The sequence below is a fragment of the Amaranthus tricolor genome, chromosome 14 (assembly GCF_026212465.1).
Source record: "Amaranthus tricolor cultivar Red isolate AtriRed21 chromosome 14, ASM2621246v1, whole genome shotgun sequence".
Taxonomy (NCBI): Eukaryota; Viridiplantae; Streptophyta; class Magnoliopsida; order Caryophyllales; family Amaranthaceae; genus Amaranthus; species Amaranthus tricolor.
Window position 1 is genome coordinate 2,776,512 of NC_080060.1, and position 19,418 is coordinate 2,795,929.

The window sequence follows — 19,418 nt, forward strand, 5'->3', positions numbered from 1 at the left end:
TTCTAAAGGTGATTAGATTGTAGGTTGCAAATGACAACATCTTACCCTTGTTTAAACACTTCATTTCCAATATCTTTGAGTTGGAAGTTGAGTATAACCCACCAAAAGTATGGACTATGAATTAGGTAGGAGGATGTCATTATCACAATATCATAATGTAATACATATCAGCCGATCTTCTGAAAGAAGCCGGCCTATTAAAGTTTAATGGCTTACTCTTACTCTATATTTTTCTTTATGGATCGACCTAAAAATGATCTCTCAAAAAAATCGTCTCTCACAAGAATTTGTGAATTCATTATGAGTTGAAGTATCGAGTGTGGAGTATGGATTATTGAGAAGGTAGATTGTGGACTTTGATGTATTGGACTCTTGTTTTGATGAAAAAATTCAACTCACATTTAGGATTGGTAGGTTATCATTTTTGTTTTCAGTTTTTATTTTTTTAAAAGTAAAAACTAAAAAAAGGTTTTAATAAACAAAGTTGTTTACTTTTAGTTTTAGTTTTCAAAATCATAATGTTTTTAATAAATTTGACTATATATTTTTTACTTTTATTATAGAACATATATCATATGACTTTGAAAATCAATAAACCAAAAATACAGAAAATTGTAGTTTTATCAAACAGACCCTTAATTAACGAATTTGTTTAATACTAATACTGAATTGTATAACAAAAAACATAAAAGAATAATCTTCGAGTTGATTAGGGTTTTTTTTAGCACACATATAAACACGAGAGTATTCAATTCATTCTATATTAATATTCTAAATTTGCCCCTAAGTGAAGTTACGGAGTTGGATTTTGAGCTTTTAAACTTTCCAATACAAGAACATTAAGAAGATAGTAAATACAACATATTACGTGCATGAAAACTAATTAAAATAAGAGTTTTTTTTTTTTTTTTATGAATTCATGTATTGATTAAAATCAATTAATGTTTAGATCACTCTAATTATTGTGGGATTTTATTGGTGAAATTTAATAAAGACTTTCAACAATAAAATTAATAGTTTTCATAATAAATCCAATAAAAAATTAACAATATAATCGCAATCAATGGTCAAAGATTTGAAGTTAGTGACACATTTTAATAAGACTCGTGTACTTTGACTTATCCTTTCTTTATTTTATTTCTAATAATTTATAATCAATATACATGCCACAAAAATAAAATAATAATAATAATAATAATAATAATAATATAAACAAAATCAAAAAATAAATTAAAATCACAAAACTCTCACCCTATAAAATCCTATCACATAAAAATAATTTATTAACTTCATAAATCACCGTTATTTACTAAGACTTCCTCGTTTTATTTTTCATACTTCTACATATGAATAAAAAAATTTGTACTAGTTGGATTTGACAAGACTATTAAGACTATTATAATACGAAATTGAAAATACAAACTAAACTTGATTTCTAATTGAATTTGTTGGCTATGACTAAATTATAAAATAAAATATACTAATGAAACCAAAGTGATGAATAAAAATAATAAAAAATTTAAGTTGATTGTTGAAATTTTAAAATATGTTAGAGTAGTATACTCTTATAATTTATTTCCCTCTAAAATATCTAAGACTTATTATAATATTCTTTGAAGGCCTGTAAAATTGCAAAAATTATGTTATTTTTCTAATAATTTTGTGTATTTAAACCCTTAAAAATGTACTATATAATATAATATAGAGGCTTCTAATTTTTTGAGATCTTATGCGATCACAAATATTAAATATGCTCAAAACCTGTCCTGAAACATGCACCCATCAACTAGTTAAAATAAAACAAGACAATAGTGACCCAAGTCAAATTCAAATGTCCCATTCAAAGTGTTGAACCCATGTAAAACTTGTTGGGAGCAAGAGTTTACTAATTTCTAAAGGCTTTTGAGCAGTGGCGGACCCAGGAATTTCAATTTGGGGGGGCAAAATCCGAACGTCACGTCGTTCGAATAATTTGATCGTCGTCCGAATAATAGAGCACTTTGAAATATTTAAACCACATTATATCACTTTGTATCCAGGCAGGCCCTAAAAAGTTAATGCAAAGTATTTAGCTAAGGCAAAGATTTAGAACAATTGGCAGCTGTGAAATGAATGCTTCACCAATATGCGACACCATTACAATCTGCACAACTCTCTTGTTTCACCATTACTAGCATTCACCAATTATCACCCACTTCCAAGATTAGTTCAGCTCATACACAACTATATATTTATTCAACCCTTAAACTCTCCTGATGCTCAATCAATCGAAAACATCCCATTTGTCCCAGCAGTCATCAGAAATAACAGCTCAAAACCCTACATATCAAATTTCTCTCTTGATAGCAAAAGGGTGGTTGAAGATTTGATTTCTATTTTCACTCACAGAAGTTTTGATCCCAACAACCAAGAACTGAGTCAGCTCGGTTCTAAACTCACCCCTGAGATTGTTGAAATCGTGTTAAAGGGGATCAGAAATTGGAGAATTGCTTACAAATTTTTTAATTGGGCAAAATTTCAAAATGGGTATGTGCACAATTGCTATACTTACAATGCTATGGCTTCAATCCTATCAGGTGCTCGACAAAATGCCCCAATGAAAGCTTTGGCTTTAGACTTGATTGATAATGGACGTTTTATAAGTCCTGGTGCATTGGGTTTTTTTATTAGGTGTTTGGGTAAAGTAAGATTAGTGGAAGAAGCTAATGTGTTATTTGATCATGTTAGGGAGATGGGTATCTATATTCCTGATGCTGGTATACTCAATTATTCAATCTAATTATTCAAACTATCAAGTAACAACTTGCAACCAATGAACCAAACAAATTATTCAATTAAACAAACAATATAACTATCAAGAATCAGGGGACAAAGGAGCAAGTCTTAAGCTTCAATCAACAAGCAAATCAAGCATGCCTACTTGCATCAACAGGCTAAAAAGTGGAGCACAATTAGTGGATTACTGGGTAACCATTTATGTTCATCCATTCAAAAGGGAATCAATGAAACAAAGAGCTAAAAGAGGAACACCCATAAACCCAAATGTCATAGACTTATTCTGTCATACCCTACCAATCACTCAATCAGCAAGCTCAAATTACAAGCCTCTAAATCCAGAATTCATGCGCTTAAACTCTTTTCTGAAACTGAAAACCAATCATACTTGAAACAATTCATCAAACAAGTAGTGGGCAAGGCACAAAACTTGCAAAATGTCATAAATGAGTCGCTTTCTAATCAACAGAACATTGAACATGTAAAACTTAGACTAAATGAAAAATCTAAGAACACTACACAAACGAATGGCAGTATTACTCAGATTAACAACTCAAAAAAAAAAAAAAAAAAAAAAAAAAAAAAAAAAAAAAAAAACAAGATCCTTTGTATATGAAGAAAAAAGATTAAAGAAAGAAACTTAATCTTGAATTCCTGGAAGTATGGAATTGAAGAGGAAGAGGAAGCTGGAAGAGGAAGTATGGAACAGTCAGTGGCGAATCGATTAATCGAAGATTCGAAGGTCGAACACAACAGAACTGTTTACTGTCGATTACTCGATTGTCGAATGTCGAAAGCTAGACTAGAAGACTGGAGCAACTTGGCCGGCCGGTGCCCGGTGCCGTTTGTGGCGGTGGAGATTTGGAGAAGGAAGACTGGAAGAGGTTTCGATTTTCGAATGTGGAACACAGCGTTTAGGCCTTTAGGGTTTCCGTTTGTTTTTGAAATGGATTCCCCAGCATTACATTTTTTAATTTTTTTTTTAAAGGTGATTAGCGACGGGAAGAGTGGTCGCTAGGTGGTCGCTAAGTGGTCGCAAAAAATAATTTTTTTTTTTTAAATCTGATTTATTTTTTTCAAATTGGGGGGGCCACTGCCCCCCCTTGCCCCTAGCTGGGTCCGCCCCTGCTTTTGAGGTTGATGGTAAAAGTAGAAAATTGAAATAGATAAGTAAAATTATTAAAAAAGAAAAAGAAAAGCATACATTAAGCTATATTTCAACTTATTTTCAAATATAAACACTTAATTTTCAAACTTGAGGTATGGATTCTGTTCGCACTTACTAACTGCGAACAAAATTATTGGCTTTTTTTTGACTAAATATCTTGTTCGCAGTTACTGACCGCGAACAGCTTGGTTGATTTTTTTTTGATCAGTTTACATCTGTTCGCAGTTACTAACTGCACACAGAACCGAACCTGAGCTCTGGGCTGGAGACGCTTATATTTAAAAATAAGTTAAAATATAGCTTAATATCTGCTTTTTTTGATAATTTCACTTATCTATTTCAAAAATTCGTAAAAGTAGAGGTTGAGCCCACCAAAAGAGACCTCCTCATGTTTGAGCATTTGTTTTTCCATACTTATATCTACTTCAATTTAAATTTATACATTTTTAATTCAATTACATTAAATTAATACTGATTAGTCTAAATTATTGGCCACAATCTCTTTATACAATTTTTTACTTCTATTTAGACGCTGATAATATCTTTTATAAGATGATATAGGATTAAATCAGATCAATTACTCAATACAAACACTAATTTTATATTAGAGATGAATAAATAAGTACTTATACCATCAATTTAAAAAACACGATTTAATTGATAAAAATTAATTCGAATTGATCTCACCATTTAATTTTTTTTGTTTTAGTCTCACACAATTATGTAATTAGAGCATGTGATAAAAGGGGTTGGTGACTTGGTGCTTGGAGTTGTGGTAGGTAGGAACTAGAAAGCGTCCTTATCTTAATCTTTGGTAGACCTACTCATACTTAACTATTTAAAAATGGTTAATTACACTTAATTACTGCTAAGTACTTCTAACAATAGTAATATGACTGCCTAATCATGGACTCTTTTCTGTCTCTCTTCACCAACCCCCAACAAAATCTTGATCATGATCAACGGCAAAGATTCATTCCCAGCAATGATGAGGTATTATGTTCCTACACTTGATAGTCCAATTCAACAAAAATTATAACACCACCTAGTACCCCCTTGGTCTAGCCTTTTTCTTGCAAATGTCGGTAAATCATTAATAGTTGATAGGTGATAAAAGTAATTTTTTTGATCAGCTGATTTTATTAGAATATTTAAATTCAAAACGCTATTTGTGCAACATGTTCAAATTAGATGATTATGTACCAACAACAATCTTCTCGAATTAGCTAAATTACTAAATATACTATATTTAGCTGATTTGACCATATAACACCCCCAATAAATTGAGTTACCAAATTCATTTGAACTAATAAATATTATTTTGGGATTTTCTTATATAAAAAAAGTAATATATTACTTATCATAGATAATCCCACAATAGAAGATATTAATTTTTGAATATTGTTTTGAAATCTGGCATTTACAAGGTATTTAATCTATTAATCATACAGTATCCCTTAAATTAAGAAGAGCCAATTAATTGTTTAGATTACTTTTTCTTTAGTTTGTTTACTAGTTTAAGAATTACATTTTTATAACTTAAAAACAATTTAGATTTTAAAAATTATTGTGTTTTTTTGACGGAATATAATTGGTAAAATAAGCTTGATATTAATAAAAAGTATGATAATATATAAATGACATTTTAATAAGCTAGTGACTAAATGTGAATTAGTTCAAAGACTCATTATTCAAAGATGGGCACGCTCACACCAATCCAACATAACACGAATTCCGATCATATGGTTATGAAAATTGACAAAGGAAAGCTCACTCAACCAAGTACTTTCTTGTTAGAGAGGGTCTCAACTATTAGTTTAAGCTTTTGGTTGAGTTGGTTTCTTGACATAGTATCAGAAGCCAATGTGACAAGAGGCCACAGGTTCGAATCTTAACCACCCCTCATTTAAGTGGAATATTCAGCGCTTATGCGCATCCACACTTTTAGTCCAATGGGCTCTCATATGAGGGGGCGTATTAGAGTATATAACATATTCTAAGGTCTCAATTGTCAGCTTAACTCTAACACGTCTCTCAAATATTCTTACTTCACATTTTCCTTTACGAACCGATTCAATCAGAGATGATTTCTTAAGAACAATTTGGGTCCGACAAGAATTTATGAACAAACAATGCTCAATCTCATTTTCAACAACCCACTTGGCCATATAAGAAATAAAATAAGGTAAATAAAGATGTGCTGCAGTCTGCAGATGATGACCGGTAAATCAGGTAGCAGGTAACAATATCAAACAAGGAACTTTTCTTTTTTATTTTTTTCTTCTCCTATAAATATGGAAATCACAAAGTTTCAAATTGTCTCAAGAAAACCTTAATTACACAATCCCATTTCTCCTCTAGATCTCCTTTTTTAATAAACATCCTTCTATACCAATTTCCAAGGTACTCTTCTTAATTCTTATACAACTTCTGCTTGTTAATCATCTTTGCCTTTTTGTTTTGATTTGTCTGATGAAGTTGATGTTATGTGGGTTAATCATAAATCTGATTTAATTTGATGAATGAATGAATAAATGGTTTTTGATTTGAGATGTTTGTTATAGCATAAACAAAAAAAGTTTGGATTTTTTTTATGGGTTTTTTATGGATCCATAGGATTAAGGTTGTTGTTACAATCCTTTGTCACATGTTGATGGAGTATAATAATGGATCTAAAGATTTGGCATTATTGAATGTATTACTTAACACCCATATAAATCCAAGAAATTGACATTGATTTATGAAAAGTTTCTAAAATAATACATTAATTACACTGAATTGGTTATATTTATGCTTTTATAGTTTTCTTTTTGATGTGATAATGTTTATGTATATAATATACCATAAATTTGTCAATTCCTTTGATTTTGTCACAAAAGAGTAAATTTTGTTTTCTTATTTTTTTAGTATAGAACAAAATCAACTACATATGAATTGCAAAGGGACCCATAAAAAATTAGAGTAGTTTGGATTCAGTTTTTTTTTTTTTAATTTTTTTATGTGGCATTGATGCATTAGTCCTTGGAAGGGGCAAACTTGAAGAATCTTATTTTCATTATTGAGTGATTTTGATGAAGATCTAACTGCATTGTGGCTCACTATACCTTTTAAAGTCAGAATTGAATGCTGTTCAAATTGTGTTTCATTGCTAAAATCATGAGTTTTCTTTCATACCCTATTCACGGTCTCGTAAAATTCGATACATTTATCTCTAAAAGCTCTTACCTTAGTGCAAAAATAAGGCAGTATCACTGTATCACGACTACATCGTAAAGGTTTTTGAGTTTAGCGCAACCGAAATATAGGCTGCATTGGCGCAAAATAATCCATATTGGCCTTAAATTCCGTTTTGCAACCCTTACCAAAACCGTACTTTTGTACTATTTACATACGGATGGTAAAATGTAGCAATTTAAATGGGAGAGAGGCAGTATGTTTTTAGATACTTCTATAGTTCTATGATATAATGGTGATGGCTTTCTTGGTTTAGTACTTTACAAAGTAGTCATTAAGGAAATTTACTGGATTCCCTTGCTTTGATTTGTGCAAATTTAGGAAATGGAGACTTTTCTATTTACTTCCGAGTCTGTGAACGAGGGACACCCCGACAAGCTGTGTGATCAGGTGTCGGATGCAGTGCTCGACGCTTGCCTTGCTCAGGACCCTGACAGCAAGGTTGCTTGTGAAACTTGCACTAAAACCAACATGGTAATGATTTTTGGTGAAATCACTACCAAGGCTAATGTAGACTATGAGAAGATCGTCCGCGACACTTGCCGTGCCATTGGCTTCACATCTGATGATGTGGGTCTTGATGCCGACAAATGCAAGGTTTTGGTTAATATCGAGCAGCAGAGCCCTGATATTGCTCAAGGTGTTCACGGTCACCTTACTAAACGTCCTGAGGAGATTGGTGCCGGCGATCAGGGTCACATGTTTGGATATGCGACTGATGAGACCCCCGAGCTTATGCCTCTTAGCCATGTTTTGGCGACCAAGCTTGGTGCTCGCCTTACTGAGGTGCGCAAGAACGGTACATGCGCGTGGTTGAGGCCTGATGGTAAGACTCAAGTCACTGTCGAGTACTACAATGAGAACGGTGCCATGGTTCCTGTCCGTGTTCATACTGTCCTTATTTCCACCCAACACGATGAGACTGTGACCAATGACGAAATTGCTGCTGACCTTAAGGAGCATGTTATCAAACCCGTCATCCCTGCAAAGTACTTAGACGAGAAGACGATTTTCCATCTTAACCCATCTGGCCGATTTGTGATTGGTGGGCCTCATGGAGACGCTGGACTTACTGGTCGTAAGATCATCATCGACACATACGGTGGATGGGGAGCTCACGGTGGTGGTGCCTTCTCTGGTAAAGACCCAACTAAGGTTGACAGAAGTGGTGCCTATATTGTGCGACAAGCCGCTAAGAGCATTGTCGCTAACGGACTTGCTCGAAGGGCCATTGTACAAGTATCATATGCTATTGGTGTCCCCGAGCCATTGTCGGTGTTTGTGGACACCTATGGAACCGGAAAGATCCCCGACAAGGAGATCCTAAAAATCGTGAAGGAAAACTTTGACTTTAGGCCTGGAATGATCAGTATCAACCTCGACCTCAAGAGGGGTGGCAATGGAAGATTCCAAAAGACGGCTGCATACGGACATTTTGGAAGAGAAGACCCAGACTTCACCTGGGAAGTTGTCAAGCCCCTTAAGTGGGAGAAGGCATAATCTGGCTGTAGATTGCAGCTTTTAAGGGCTTACCTATATACTCTTTTTTAGTGTCTTTTTTTCATTAAACTTGATTTTGATTTTATTTTAATGTACTGAATTGAACCAAATGGAATATTGTTTGAATTTTTTGGGGATATTAAGTAGATTTTTAATTTTTATGTTACAATATTTTGAAAGAAGCTTAGCAATGTGTAACATTTCATTATTCCATTGTGTTATTTTGTGACTTGTATTGAGTTTCTTAGGCTTTTTTGACTTTATCCCTATGATAATAAAGAGGTTGTTTTCGATAATAAATATTATTTCCGTTTTCCGTAGCATTGTGTCCTGGATGAATTGTTAACCTATGACATAATATTTGAGGTAAGTTGTCTTCTTGACTCAAGTTTCCTCCTAGTCAAGGTTCGTAGAGTTCAAATGATGGAAGAATTGTCAATCTATGACATAATATTTGAGATAAGTCGTCTTCTTGACACCAGACTTTATCCATGTGATGATAAAGAGGTTGTTTTTGATTGGCCATTAATAACAAATATTATCACCAATCTCCATAGCATTGTCTGATGGAATGAAATTGTATTTGAGATAAGTCGTCATCTTGAGTGCATGACCATTGGTTAACACTTAACAATTAACGGGTCAAATTATGATTTATGATATTGAAAACTTTACATTTACTTGTCATTGCATCGATATATCTGAATTGGTATCCGAATACGTGGAAGATGCAACTTCAACATACTCTTTGAAGTATTTTACAAAACTTGTCAAGCCGAAAATCAGAAATAAGATTTTCAAGGACACAAAAATGGTCTAGGGGCAATGGAATGCCAAATATGTCTTGGTAAAAAACAAAAGAATAAAATGGAGAGATGGGCGCCATAGTTGAAGCTTTTAAAAAAGGCGCGATAACTGAAATGTTGATGTTAATAGCCATGAGGACGCTGTGAATTGTTCAAATCACTTGTACAGCTACTTGAATCTTCTACAGGCTTCTAGAATATTTTCTGTGACCGAAGGCACTAACTCGAACAAAACCTTCACCTCCAGGACCGAAACCACTACCAGGTGTGGTAACCACGTGAGTTTTTTCAGGAATCTCACTGAAAACATCCCAAGAGCTTCGGCCAGGAAAGTGCACCCACACATATGGTGCATTTGTCCCTCCATATACATTAAAACCTAGGGACTTGAATGTATCCACTATTATGTTGGTATTTTCTTTGTAGAAACCAATGACTTGCTTCATTGCCTGTAAAATGTTTGATCATGAATTTTTGAGTTTTGCAACGAAGAAAGGGTGACGATGAAATTAAGCAATGAAGACACTTTATGCGTATGAAATAACGTGTATATACGTGTAGTGTATGTGGACAGTTAGCCATGATTCTCACAATTTTTTGTGAATTTATAAGCCCGCAGAGCTTTGTTCACTAATTCTTCAAAATTCCTACAACTACTAGCAAGTTGCATTATACTCCCTCCATTTCAGCACAAGTATCCCATTTTTCTATTTATAAAGCAATTTGTGGTTCACATTTGTTTGAGACCTACACGATTCTCCGGTTTTAAAAAACAAAAGGAGTATAATTTCTTTGAATTTGTGCAAAAGTAAAGGGCACTTGTGCTGAGGAGGGAGTATAATTTCCAATTTGTCAAATGCAAACCATTATCAAACAAAAGGAGTTGTCAAGAAGAGAAACAAGCGGCTAGAGTAATTCAATCTTAATAAACCACTATAAGCAAAGCAAAGAATAAAGATTTCAAGATAACACAAGACTATTTAAAAGAACATGAACCTCTACTTGTACACTGAAAAGAAACTGACCTCAAGGCCTTCAGGGGAAAGGCAAGCTAGACCACCAGCTTGAGATATGTTCGAAGCACTATTGAAGCAAGTGCATACAATGCGATTGAAGTCCTTTGCAACAGGAAATCCATCTGAAAATAAAAGCTCTTTAGGCACAACAGTCCAGCCAAGACGAACACCAGTGAATCCAGCATACATGGAAAACGATGTTGTCTCAATAGCAACCTACAAAAATCAGGAACCCAATATATTAAAGTTCTTATAAGCTTTGTGCAACCCTAATCATAGAAATTACAAAGTAGACCAGTAAAGGAAAAATAACTACAATGACAAGGTAAAGCGACTTGAGCATGAACCGTAGATAAAGGTACTTGGCTAATGTTGGTGATCAATTCAAAGGTATAAGGACTATAAGCAAAATCTACAGTCATTCAAAAAGACGCTAATTAGAAATACCCCAAAGTTCAAAATTTACACAGAAGCAAACCCAAGCTCTGATTTATATTCCCATTTACAACATTTTAAATTTATTGAATTTAAAATTGTAGACGTGTACTCTCAACCTCAAAGAATGAACCCAAGCATAGAGTAGAGCAAGAGACTCAAGCCAAACAACTCAAAGAATTATCCATTTAATTTGATAGCTGAGACATGCCCCAAAGCAAGTGGAGTATTTGGTTCAACAATGCAAAATCATACATGTGTGCCACCCATTTTATTTCAATTATCAGCTTTCCTATTTCAGTAGTTCGCTTATTTGGTTATTCCTTAACCCTCATACAAGTTCAAATTAAATGTACCTGCTTATGTCCTTGGCCCTCCTTTTGTATGTCAATGACAGCCTTTGATGTCTTTCCAACATTATCCGCTAACTACCCTAACTAACAATATTTATGGAGCTACTCAAGTACTCAACCAGAATCATGACCAATTTACATAAAATTATAAACCAGTAGAGTAAATCACTGTAATGCTACACTAATATCCAAATATCAACTTCAATGAACTTCAAAAGACAAAGCGACATTACCTCCTTGGCACCAGGAATTTCAAAAATTGAGCGTGGCCTGTCATCTGAAATATACATTGCATATGCAGAATCATAGACAATGATTGACCCATTGTCCTTAGCAAATTATACAAATTTGGTTAGTTGCTCCCTAGTTGCAGCAGCACCAGTAGGATTGTTTGGTGAACAGAAAAAAATAATGTCTGTCTTGCCAACAGTAGACAAATCTGGAAAGAAACCATTTTCTGGAATACACCTCATGTACTCAATTTTACCATACTTTTCAGAATCCTTCTGATATTGTCCAGTCTGGCCCATTATAACACTTGAATCTACATATGCCTGCACATGAAAAAAATTACTTAGATATTGAAGTTATATTAAAGCTATGAACAAAGAAAATTACTCCTTCTATCTCCAAGTAAGATAATTGAAGTTCTATTAAAGCTATGAACTAATAAAATACTCCTATCTCCAAGTATCAGTCACCTTTACAATTTTGGTTATTCTCAATCTGTTGTCTTCTTGGGGTAAATTAATCTAATGACCGAAAAATATATTCTCAACTCACCACTACTTCTCACACATTAATTCCCAATCAACAACATTTCATTAGCCCAAAGCCATTACATTGTTTCCAGCCTAGGTGGGGTTTGAGAGGGTCGGTTCTCGGTTGTACACAACCTTAATCCTTGTACATGAGAAGACTAACAAAGAGGTTGTTTGAATTGACCCTTGGTAGAAAACGTCAAGTGCAACTTCACAAAAATAAGAAGTATACATGATTTAATGAGCCATTTTAAGTAAAAAAAATCCACAGGAATACTCTTCAAGTAGGAGGATTGGGCACTAATCTGTTGAGCATATATACTTTCTATAAAGTGTAAAAATAACCTTGCAAGTTTTATCATTTTAAAGTGCAAACACAATAACACATTCATAGGGTCATTAACTCCCAATTGTAAAAATTTTACAAAGTACATCAACTTGGGAATGTTTACTTAAAAACAAAAAAGGAAAATTCGCAATTTCATTAAAAACTAATGGTCATTTTGGTTTGAAATCAATGATGTTTTTAAAATGCTTATTTTTCCAGAAGGTGGAAGGAAACAATTGCTAAATGGTTATATGAGGTATAAAGATTAGTCCAAACAGGGTATATAAAGTAATATAATAACGCTAGACCAAAGCGACACATACCGGGTAGGATGGATCTTGCACAGCCATTGTGACATCTGATCCAGAAAGCATCTAACATAAACAAAAACATAACTGAATATCAATCTTATGAACAAAGGACTGGGAGAGAACATAGCTACACAGACAATTTAATCCATGTGCTAGCAGTGCATTAAGATATGAAAATTGACCAAGTTGAAATTAGACATAGAAAAAGAGAGTGGGAAATTATTGAACAAGATACATAAATCTCAGATCTTGTCGTGATTCAATTTCATGAATAAATTATCAAAACCAACCTGAAGCTGAGCAATGTCACACTTGGCTCCATCTGAGACAAATATATCACCTTCTACAATGCCGAGGTTCCCATAAAATGTTGAAGCGATTGCAGCTCTTACTTTCTACATCCATAACCATAATTGGTCAAGTTACAGATGAGAAATAGAAATATTAAAAAAGGGAACAATAATACTATGCAAAATTGGGACATTCCTATATGATCTAAATTCTTCAAAAGATGCACAATCATTTGTCTCTCAAAACATTGACATAAAGAAACGTAGTTGATTACATGATAATTGTAACGTACTAATGAAATGTACAATAGTAAAGTCTCCACAGTATAGTACGAATAGAAGTTCAACTTGCAGAAATATTAAATAAATGAAAATAATCTAAGCATTTGTATGCATGTTTGATATTCCACACATCTGAAAGCCAACAATATCGAGAGCTTTCAACAATACATCATCAAATAACATGGAAGTCCAGAAGTTTTGGGAGAATATAAATTAGAACGATGAAAAATGAAATCAAATCCAACATCCAACATAACTATCAAGAAGACAAAATAGTGATACATCTTTTACCACCCTCAATGCTGTTAAATCAGTTCCATTTCCTGAGTCCTGGACTCCTGGTACCATATCAAACACCAAGAACTTGTTAGCACCTCACCAACAAGACAACACAACACATGTCACTTCCCTAAGTTCCTTAGTATCCCTCACTCCTTACCAATGGCTCACACATCCCTAAAGGTGCGGGAGCAAATTCAAACTTCAAAGAGATAAAGGAGTATACACAAACACACACAGATAGTAAGAAATATTTTATATATTTCCAAGTTTATTATAATCTTCCAGATAAAGTAGCTCTACAAAAACCCAACTTTAGAAATGTATGCATTTGAATTTGACCAAAGTACCACAATAGCCATAAAATCAAGAGCATTGCACCATGAAAACATCAATGTGGACACCAAGGTACATATTCATGAAAAATTCAACATAGTATAGTAAAGGCCATCTGCTTACGAAGGAACATCAATGCAAACTCACAAGGTCCATTGAGATATTAATTTTAACTCTGTAGGTGAACTATTAGAACATCACGCCAAAGGCCATTTGCTTACGAAGGACAACATCAATTCAAACTAATATGGTTAAAAAAAGAATCCCTGTGCACAAAGCAACCCCACAGAATAAGGGAAGATTAAATTTACAATATAGTATGTATCCAACATATATGTCAAGTAAAAATACTTTACATACGGCACACAGAAGTAACAAGAGCGCTAAAAGAAAGCAAAGCAAGGAACACAATATAGCACGTGGCATACCACATACCTTTTCACTTTGTTCAGCTCCATAGCCACTATAATCTTCTAGTATCGATAAATCATGTGCTCTCTACAAGTTTTGTGCAAACAAAAAACAAAGTTAAAAAGAGAAAAGCCAAAATCTCTATATATAAATTCTAGGTACTTCTCATTTATTATTATGGGAAATGGAAAAAGAAGAATTAACAAGAATATGAAAACATTTAAACCATGCATTTAACATATGTCTAAGATTAGCTGATATGAGGCACATGTAGGATAGCATATTCTGAAGGAGCATCAGACTACAACCAACAACAAAATTGTTTAACAGTTAACTATTTCCGCATTGTTCAGAGCAATCATAGAGTTACAACACTTAAGAAGCCAAGAGATCAATAATGAAGCATCCTCATGAACGAAAAATTTGGTATAAGAGATGGAAACCATAGCAGCAAAAATTGCAAAATATCCAATATATAATAGGCTTCAATTGCAATTTCCAAACATGTAAAATGCTTTTCGAAGTACTAAGTAGGGAATCACACCTTAGCCATTGCTGATGTTATGATGTCAGGAATGGGCCCAGTAGTGTCACCAATTCCAAGGCTTATCACTTGAGCATCTGGATATTTTGCCATATGTGCTGCTCTTCTTCTGGCAATCTGACTTCCGGTGAAAGAATTCACAAGATAAATTTTTTTTGTACAATTGAAGGGCAAATAAATAATAGACCTAATAATAGGTTCGTGTCAAAAACGAAAAATTAAATTGTGTCAACACAGGTGCAGAAAACAAAAAAGATAAGAAGACCTTAACAGGATTAATGCATAACGCATATAATACATATTTACTATATATTACATATATTATTAAAAAAGCACGAACTATGAGTACATTGGTGACAATAGGCATGTCCGGACGAATGCAATCCGTTTAGCAATTCGTTTTAAAAGTGTCATGGACATCAAAACAGAAGGAGTAGTAAAAGCAGACCTCGGGGAAGAGATAACCAGCTTGAAGCTTCACCATATTGGAATTTCGTGAGACCTTAGTTGTGTAAGCTTCAATAAATGTTCAAACCAATACGTCAATAAGATACTTCAAAATACAGTCTAATAACAATACTCCCTCCATCCATCTAGTTTGCTGCATTTTCAAATTGGCATGTAACTAATTTTGCTACATTTCATTTAATAGCATCCACAGCTCCACACATTTTTTATCTTTTAATATCATCTACACTCTTGAATTTGTTGTCTTGTTATCCCAACAATCCAACCATTCCTTAAAGAATCCAATTTGCCAAAATGTAACATATTCATCAGTACTGAGAGGTACATTGCTTAAACTTCATCAGATAAAAAATTTAACAACAGGAAGTGAAGAAAAGATGAACAATACCAGCCTGTTCAGCAGGAGGAGTCGCAACACATTTGACAACTCCAGCATTCTTAACTTTAACAGCAACAATTTGAACTCTGAAATCAACACAATCAATTCTTCACTACAAAAATGTACGAATTGAGAGTAAAATCAAACAAAATGCAACATTGATTCCTAAAACAAACCTTGATGAAACTAATTTCGAACGAGCAAAGAGAGATGAAGAAGAAGAAGAGAGAGAAGATGAGGCTGTTAAGTGGTAATTGGAGACCGCCATTGTTGATTAACAAAGATTGAATTCGCCACGAGGAAACGGAGTATGAAGATGGAACAATGGAGGTTTCTGAAATTCTGATCCTGCGAGAAACGAACTGTTGAAGAATACCACACGAGTTGTATTTCCTAATCTTGGTTTTTCTTCAAAATAAACGCTAACAAAAAAAAAACTGAATCGGCCCAATCATTTTTGTGTCAGACTTTGATTGGGCTTTGCTCAATTATAGCCGATAGCCGATTTAATTGCTTGATTCGATTTAATTAATTAATTGATGTTAAATAGGCTGTTAAAGCAGTTTGCCAAATAATAAAATAATAACAAATTGTCTCAATCAGTTAATTTACTTAAAGCTACATTTGAATTTGATAATTTAACCACCCAAGTATATTTGTGCCTCTAATTGAATGAAAATTTAAAATTATAGTTTTATATAAAAATTACGTGTTCAATAAAAAATAGGTAAACTTATTACTTCATGACTCGGCCTAAAATGATTAAAAAATTAATTGACAACTAGTTTTAGTAGGATTGTACTAAATTCATAATTATATACTGCTAAAACATAAATTCAATACAAGCATTTATCAAGTTTACCTGAATTGGTTAATCTGTAATATATCTGTTTGCCTGGGATTCATTAAATAGCGTTAAATAATAAAATATTATTAATGTCAAAAGACAAATATTTTGTTGATCTTTAGATATATTATAATAAAATATTGCATTTTAATTTTCATTTCTATTACTTGGTTGTTGTTCTTCAATCTTCGATCTCCATATTTGAGTTTTGAATGGGAGCAAATGGAAAACCGTTCTTGTTAGAATATATGCCTGGTCTTTGCTTCTTGTTTCAAACATTGTTTTTACATAAGAAACCAGTTTCCATTATATAACAATAATAGAAAGATCATAAGTTCTACGAATCTAGTGTATTACAATAATTTATAAGCCGCCCATGTTTCTTTTTAATCAATACTAATTATTAACTATTAGTTTTCATTATATTGTTATAACAAAAATCAAAACATTTTTCATAAATAACAAAGAACAACAACAAGTAATGTTCCTTTTATGGCCCACAATAGATTGTTAAGAAGTTGAACAAAGATCTCACGTAACATGATCTGAGACAAATGATCAAACAGTACATGTGGAATATATATATATATATATATATATATATATATATATATATATATATATATATATATGAATAATAATAATAATAAAAATAATAATAATAATGATAAAGAACATAACCCCTAACAGTAGCCTATTTATTAGAGTTAAAAAAATCAAAGAAAAGATTATATTATTTGACCAAATTCACATTATACTTCTAATATGTAGAAAATACATGTGTGAGACAACATGGTCTTGCTTGACTAATAATTTTAATTTGTCTATTACTCTTTAAACCTCCTCGATTTAAACTACTAGTATTAATTTTAGTATCTTTTACTGATTTTATATATTTTTTTTCTTTTTGATAATAATATAACATTTTTTATTTAAATTTCATCCGCAAATATATTTTCATTTCATCTCAATCACATATTAATTTATATTATCTATTTATTTTTGCAATTTAATTTTTCAAGAAAAAATTTTCACCTAAAAAATAAGTGGTGCATTTTCACAAGTAGAGAGACAAATATATTAGTTTATAGTTCAATAAAATATTTAGCAAGCTTTATAGTATGATGGCTTGGCTTGTCCCCAACCTCAAAACAGCCAAAGCATATGACAGGTTGGGTCTAAAATAGAGTCTTTTGGGAGCATACTCTCATATGAATGATTTTTATAAGATGATCCAATTAAAAAGTTTTGGAACCTTAAAATCCCCCACCTTCCATGCAAATAATATCAATGGACGTACTAATAATACAATTATTAGTCGATACATATAAATAATATCATAATAATACTTCTAATAAGTAAACAAATGATAGTAAATGATAATAAAGACTAATACAATTATACTTCCTCCGTTCCGTTTTAGTGGCTATATTTGCATGGGCACGGGTATTAAGAAAAGTGATTGACCTACATTGTAGCTGATTGTTTACTTTATAGAGTATAGTATTTTATTATTGTTATTGAAAAAGAAAAAGAAAAATTAGATTGTTAGGTTATTTTATAGAGTATAGTATAGTATTTTATTATAAAGTATAGAGTATAGAGTAGGATAAAAATAAGGATAGATAGAACTTTAAATGATTGTTTTATTACTAAAAAAGAAAATGTAGCAAGTAATATGAAATTGTCAAAAATAGAAAATATAGCGGATATTATGAAACGGAGGAAGTATATTTGAAAAAAAGTGGCCATAAGATTGGGCGGTCATCACTCACTAGTTTATTTTTGTGACGAGCTGACATCAGAAAAATGCTCCGTCACTTGATCATTGTCCGAGACTATTTTCACGTTATTTTGTAATGACTAGCAAGTCATTATTTTTAATATTATACTAATGGTTATGTTTTTCTGAATCTAATATAATTTAATTTAATTTTAAAATAAAATGAAGCTAATTCGGTGAAAATATTATGATTTAGAGTTCTTAAAATTAAATAATGTGTTCAACTAAATTGAATAAAATAGAATTGTTGGGAAAACAGGTTTTTAAGCCCTTAATTAAAAATTAATAGTTGTTATTTTTGCTATTTTCATAAATGAAAAAGGTAGGAAAGCTTGAATGAAAGATGAAACTGTATATTGATATAAGGCATGGGATGAACCCATTCTTACTTTCTGGTAGTACCTCATAAGACCTTCGTGACAAGATTCAACAATGGTGGAGTAAGCTTTCTGTATTTCTGTATGTTCTTATTACATGAACAATGCTCCTATAAATACAAAGAGACCAGAGACTAAACCTAGAAGAACCACGCTAATCAACTATGGAAACAAGTCTAATATCATGTTAATATTATATACAATCACAATATTCACTATAAGTAATCACAATCAAAACTTAAATAAGTATATCGCGGAAAGTGAGTCAAACTAATTGGAAGACAAGTAACTATAAAGTTAAGTCTTAAAAAATAAGAGAATTTTAAAATTTTGTTATATGCAATGAGTACAACATCTACGAATATCCTATCATATTTAAAATAATATTAAATATCCGATATCTTACTATTTAAATCTCAGATTAATAATATCTGAACGATATCTAATATTAAAAATTTTATTTCAAATATATATCTTAATATTCAAATTAAATAACAAATTAATCATAGAATTGTCGAATCATCACCCATGTAAGCCAGATAGCAGTGAATAGGGATAACAATAGGCAAGCCAATGAGAAATGGAAGATAAAATTAATTGAATGTAGTAAAATAAAAATTAAAAAAAGAAAAAGAGAGAGCACATGATATAGAGAAGATAAGAAATGAAAGAGGGTAATGGTAGTACTCCTAATAAAAAGGGAGACAAACATCAAACAAGGAGGTGGATTCGTAA

The 19,418-nt window shown here is 32.4% G+C and overlaps 1 protein-coding gene and 1 pseudogene across 1 annotated transcript; one reads left to right on the top strand and one right to left on the bottom strand.

Moving 5' to 3' along the window:
* The first annotated feature begins 6,155 nt into the window (after window positions 1-6,155).
* LOC130800311 (S-adenosylmethionine synthase 2-like) lies at window positions 6,156-8,995 on the top strand. Its single transcript, XM_057663774.1, has 2 exons — window positions 6,156-6,346; window positions 7,499-8,995. Exon 2 carries the CDS (start codon window positions 7,502-7,504, stop codon window positions 8,675-8,677), a length of 1,176 nt encoding a protein of 391 aa, XP_057519757.1. The 5' UTR covers window positions 6,156-6,346; window positions 7,499-7,501; the 3' UTR covers window positions 8,678-8,995.
* A 32-nt stretch (window positions 8,996-9,027) lies between these two features.
* On the bottom strand, window positions 9,028-16,120 carry LOC130800310 (LL-diaminopimelate aminotransferase, chloroplastic-like; annotated as a pseudogene).
* Window positions 16,121-19,418: the final 3,298 nt, after the last annotated feature.

Excerpts from the sequence above, each read along its gene's own strand:
- LOC130800311 (XM_057663774.1), top strand. The coding sequence starts at position 7,502 with ATGGAGACTTTTCTATTTACTTCCGAGTCTGTGAACGAGGGACACCCC.